Source organism: Nicotiana tomentosiformis, chromosome 4 (genome assembly GCF_000390325.3).
Source record: "Nicotiana tomentosiformis chromosome 4, ASM39032v3, whole genome shotgun sequence".
NCBI lineage: Eukaryota > Viridiplantae > Streptophyta > Magnoliopsida > Solanales > Solanaceae > Nicotiana > Nicotiana tomentosiformis.
The window spans coordinates 105,008,355-105,014,354 of record NC_090815.1 but is presented as its reverse complement, the minus strand read 5'-3'; the positions used below and the strand labels follow the sequence as shown (position 1 = coordinate 105,014,354).

The 6,000-nt window shown below is 32.8% G+C and overlaps 1 protein-coding gene across 1 annotated transcript; it reads right to left on the bottom strand.

Annotated features, from left to right (window-relative positions):
• Positions 1-350: 350 nt before the first annotated feature.
• Positions 351-3,436, bottom strand: LOC104084664 (uncharacterized). Its single transcript, XM_070200104.1, has 6 exons — positions 2,995-3,436; positions 2,768-2,866; positions 2,299-2,340; positions 2,022-2,151; positions 749-850; positions 351-653 (listed from the first exon to the last, which is right to left on the bottom strand). Exons 1-6 carry the CDS (start codon positions 3,226-3,228, stop codon positions 589-591), a joined length of 672 nt encoding a protein of 223 aa, XP_070056205.1. The 5' UTR covers positions 3,229-3,436; the 3' UTR covers positions 351-588.
• Positions 3,437-6,000: the final 2,564 nt, after the last annotated feature.

The following is a 6,000-nucleotide window of genomic DNA, read 5'->3' as shown; positions in this document are numbered from 1 at the left end:
GGGGTTATTTTAGATCGAAAGATAACGTTGTGTGTATTTTTGAACCAAAAGGTGAACAGAGCCAAATTTAAAGCATTTGCCAAACAACACGGGCACTTAACCCTTTTCCGATATTTTTATAAAAAGTCGAACGAATAAAGTTGCACAAATTAGCAAAAATTAAAGTGGTAAACTAAAGTAGAAAATTGAGATTGTTGCTTTATAGAGTGTACGTATTAAAATAGAATGATAAATAATCTAATAATGAGAAATAACTTGTTTTCCATCCAAGTTCCAACTAGCAAGGAAGCTTTACTTTAAAGAAAATAAGGATGCAATGTTTGCACTTTAATTTGATATTAAGCAACAAATAAAAAAATGAACAAGGATTTTATTTAACCAAGAGAAATACATTAAGGATCTAAAATAATCACTGCCACACCACATAGAAACAATAGCATGGCCATGAATCTTTCATCTTTCTAATAAGGCTAGTATTTTCTTCCATACAACATAAGAACTGTAATTATTAGAAGCAATTTATATTTTAAAAATTTAGAAAAAAGGAGGGCAAAGCTCCACCCAAAAAAAATGATTTTCTTAAATTATTCACTTGCTAATCTCTGCTTGCACCTTTTCGATAAAGCTAAGCATGGTCTCTAATCCTTTCTCATCTGAAAAAAAGAAGAAGATGGTATTTGTTATTGTTGTTAAACGACATTGGCTACATTAAATGAAGTTAAGCTAATAAATATGTTAGGAGGATTACCAAATCTTGGTATAGTGTGGCCCTTAGGATGATGAATCACCACTGGATCAACATATGATTCCAACAGTTCTATCCCATACTTCTTCAGGTAATCTTGCTCACCTACAATATCAATTAATAGCCTGTTATTATCGTATTCTTCATATATATTTTTTTTCACAATTATTTATTAAAAATAATATATTTTAACATGTTAAAATACGGATAGTTTTCTCAGTATATATTAAACCCAATTTTTCTATATGCTGTTGGCGATAATAATTAACATATTGAAGTTAGGCAACAGAACCCCCCCTCCCCCCCCCCCCCAAACCCCCACCCCAACCTCCCCCCTCCAAGTCCAATATAATAAATGCATGTTGGAGTCATTAAATTTTTCAGCTAATGCGAGCTAAATAAGTCAATTAAAAAGAGATCATAACTATTTTATTACAGGGCTAGGGTTGATATCTCCAACTTTTGACTGACATCGGAACTATATTAGTAATAATTCCTTTTTACATACTACCAAGGCATATCCTCTTGGATCCCCTAACAATTCCTCTAACAATAATAACATCGACACAAATGTGATGAAATCAAGGACAGAAATTGACGTGTAATTCTTGACTTAATTTAAAAATTCTAGGACGCATTAATTAGATTAACAAGATACTTTCACCGTTCACTTTTACTTGTCCACTATTGACTTTGCATACTCCTTTAAAAATAATAAATAAATTACATAATTTACCATGATACCCATATTAATAGGTATATAGTCTTAATGGATTTGGAACATGATTTGGAATGAGTAATTAATGCGAAGGGCAAAACAGAAAAATAAATTATTTTTCTCTTAATATGCGAAAGCAGACAAGTAAAATAAAAAACTTATTTTTAGAATAATGGGCAAATAAAAGTGAACGGCGGGAGTATTAGTTTTTGACCCACAATTAGGAATATTTTAATTACCCATAACATACGATGACTAAAAAATAATTGAAACTAGCAATTTAAATTGTGTTTCATGGTATGCCTTTACAAATACTTAATTTGAATTCATTCTATAAATTTCTTAACAAAGTTGATTTATTGAGCTGCCCCAATTGACGAGAATATATATAGTAGTTGGCTAGTCCTAGTTGAACAAAGAATCAAGTTTGATGAATATAGGCCACGTGTTAACCAAACATTTAAAAAAAGCAAAATAACGTGTCTTTTAATTTGCACAACACGTTTTTTTTTTTTAAATTAAAAAAGAAAACATACACCATGTAGGGACAGAAAATACCTAAGAAGTGAACGGACGGGCATGTAATAGACGATGAATAAGCTTTTTCGGCGACTGATTCATTCTTAAATTGAGCCCCTCCAATTATTATCAGATATTTTATTTTGGGCACCTTTGTAAGTGCCACTCCCTGCCAAAATCAAATCAAGTAATTATCAATAATCATCATAAAGGAATGTTTAATTTAAACACCAGTAATTATAATATTAGGATTCGAATTGTGACAGCATTTTCATTTTACAAACAGAAAGAGCTAAATAAAAGACATTATTTATACCTTTTCTTGCAACCCTGGCAATGCTCCAGAAAGAATTGCACCCTGAATTGTGTCAAAAATAAAGGTACTCAAAATCAGATTGTGCAGTTCTTTTATATAGATGCATGTATCACAATTTGAAATATAAAAACAGAAAAAGAAAAAAAATTAAAAGAGTTCAACTGTCAAAGTCATCTAGAAGCAAGAAGACACACAGATAAAAGGAGTAGAAAATATATATGGTAACTTCTTCAAAGGTCGTTAACCTCAATGAAAATTTCAACCTTTGACCGAAAATAGTGAATGTTTTGCCTTTTAAAGTAAAAAAGTTTCGCTGTAAAAATCAATTTTGTTTTCTCAAAGAAATCCAGAATTATATTCTTCAAAAATAAATCCAAAAACATTCTGCGAAATCAAACATTCTAAAATATAAGGAAAAAATAGAACACAAAAGCAAACGAGATGCTGGAAAAAATAAATTAGAACTAACCTGGGAGAAACCAAGAAGACCGTCGAAAGGTCCATGTTTTATAAAGCACTCTTCTATATATGCAAGACACTTATCAAAATTCTGATATTCCGTAAATTCCTATATAAAAAATCAATCACAATTAAGTAAAAAAGTTTTCATTTTCATTGAAAGTAAAATATAGGAATTCTTAAGCCTGCAACTGTAAAAAGCAAGAAAGAAAACAAAAAGGGAAAAAAATAAACGACCTTGTTGAATTGGAACCATTCGTAATAAGGAGGATCAAAAATACCCTCAACTTCAGATTTGCCTTGACAAGGAAAAGGTGCATCAACAAAAACAAGATCCAAATTTTCAACCACTTGAGTTGGCCATTTGTCAAAGACTTGTTTCTTAAGAATTTGGCCACTAGTTCGAAACCCGTGAAGGCAAAGAAATCTGGGTTTCCTCTGATTGGCATCGGCATCACCTTCACTTCCCATGGTTGGACTTGGAAATGATATTTTTTCTGAAACTAAAAAAACTCTGTTTCCTTAATTTACGAGAAGAGTTCCACAAGTATTGGAGAAATGTAACACAGCTAAGAAAATGCTTTTTAAGCGTTCAATTTATAGAGGAAAGGCCAAAAGGCGTCGGGTCAGATATATTACATTGTAAGCGTGGTTTAGGGGGGGACGCGTAGTATGAATTGGCTGGGATTTGGGGCTCGTGGAGTAAACAAAATTGGAAGTTGCGTGGACGGTGATGTCAAGGAGTGCTTTCCAACAGTAGGAGGAGAATCAATAATATTCTCTTTTTTTTGGTAATAAATTAACAACGTGACAACAAAATGATTAAAAAAAAATGAAGAAGACATTTTATTAAATTTTCTTTGTTTTCACGTATTTGTGTATTATTTTTAAAATTTTATTTCATTTTGTGGTTTGTTCTATTCATGTAGAGAAAATAGAATTCTAGACATAATATTACCAACAAAAAAAAAAAAAAGAATTCTAGACAATTTTATTAAGTACTCTCTCACGTCCATAATAAGTGATATTTTGGCCTATTTATTTTGGATCAAAATAAGTGTCATTGTTACATAATCAAGAATGAACAAACTTTAAATTTTCAAATTTGCCCTTATTTACATATCCTAATGTGTCAAATTAACAATATACAAATTTTAATAAAGGACAATTTAGTCAAAATACTTATTTATTTTTTAGGAGTTAGTATTTTATTAAGGAGTGTGTCAAAGACAAAAAAATCACTTATTATGAACCGGAGAGAGTAGTACGCAATATGAAACAAAATAATTATTGCCGGGGCTCAGTTTAGGATAGGGGAGCGAAACGTGATGCTTTGATTTTGCACAATCTTAGTTTTGACGTTCAATATTGGTATGTACTTATTTATTGTCATTTGTCACTGCTTAGCTACCACCCCTACGTTTTGCCCACAAAATAGTACAATTGAAATTGTAATGTGATTTATAAATATATGAATTAATTTGATCCAAAAATATGAAAGAAATAAGAACAAAATCAAGATTATGAAAATAACTCAAAAGAAATACAAATCTGACCGTATGAAGAGTCTCAAGCGATAATATGAACAATGTTAAGAAAGCAAGTAATTTCATAATATGAGAACAAAATATAGCCTTTGAGTACAGATGATTTACGTGTCCTACAATGGATATTAATTTTCCTATTTATAACTCTATTTAGGGAGACAAGATTCCCAAATCAAGCTCCTCTTGAATGAGAATAAAACCGCCATTGATTGCTGCATAACGGTTGGCTATTAATACAGAGATTCTTTGTAACATCTGCTTATTCAATGTTGTCTTTCCCAACCGATATCTTCTTTTTAAATCTTTGTTATCGGTTCCCATGCCTTCGGAATTTACACAGCACCGAGCTCATGTTTGTATTCGATGTCAACTATTTGTTGACTCATATATTACTTGTCTCCAGTTACACATGTCACCTAGTAATTCATCCACCTGTTGCTAACCAATTTTACCCTATACAGATAGACCCCATACATTTCGGTGACAAATACTTTAGTGTTGCCGGGAAGTAGATAAAACTTCTTTCCTTAGCGGGTAAGTTTCTGAATTATTTCTCATATTTAAAAGGATGCACGTCTCTTCACATTTAATGACCCGAGCACGTGTTACTCCATAATTTGAAAAATATTTTATCCAGTTTTCAAGGTAATCATGACCATGAATTATGCTACTTATAAACTCCCCCCCCCCCCCACTCTTTAATTTTACTTTTTACTTTTACAAGCTCTTCTTCTTCTTCGAATTTTCTTAGAACCCTACAGAAAAATTCATCTTTCTCGGTCAAAATTTCCTAATCAAATTTCTTACCAACATGTCTTCTAGCACCGTTGCCTCGAAAACTTTGGCCTTCTCTTCGGTGAAGGCCCAAGAAGAACAAAATGAAGGAGGTCGATGTTGAATCCGAACCTCCTACCGTTAATACTATTATTCCTTTCCAACTCGACTCCCAGTTAGATCTTCAAGTCCAAAGAGAACCTATTAACTCCAAAAGCGACAAACACTGGCTTGTTCGCAGGTACCCCTCTTCCATACGTCTTGCTAGCATTTCCGTTGTGAAGAAAGAATGCGATTGGAAAAACATTGAAATCTTCGCCCCCACTGAGGTGGAAAGGGTTGCATTCTCCAAACTAGGGTTCATGTATGTTTATACATACTCTTTCACTTTGGGATTGGGTAAAGATATTGACCCTATAATTTAGAGTTTTGCCATCATTTCAAAATCTGCTTGGCTCAAATAGGTCCATCAATATGGCATATGGTGGCTTGCCTCCGAAAATTGTGCCTCGAGATCGGGAAAATCCAAAATCTCACCCACATGATCAACCTCTACTCTCCAAAGATCTTCCATGGGGTGTGCTAAAGCTCAACAAACACGGCCACCATGCCATCCTTATCAGTATTGATGATAAAAACGATCATGGCTGGAAGGAATGAATCGTTGTCATTGCTACATGGGATATTTTTTCGATAACAACACCTACTATTCTTGAATCGTGGAACCTTTTTTGTAAGTCTTCAGATTTCTTTTCTTTTTCGTATTTATAAAAGACTTCCCTCATTCGTTAACTTTGTATTTACCTTATTCCAGCTACTCATTGGGAACCACCATAGGTTAATAACTTGTGCCCAATGGGTACAGAAAATTTTAGATATTTCTACACCGGAATCTCGAAGGTGAAAAGAAATGACTCCTAGA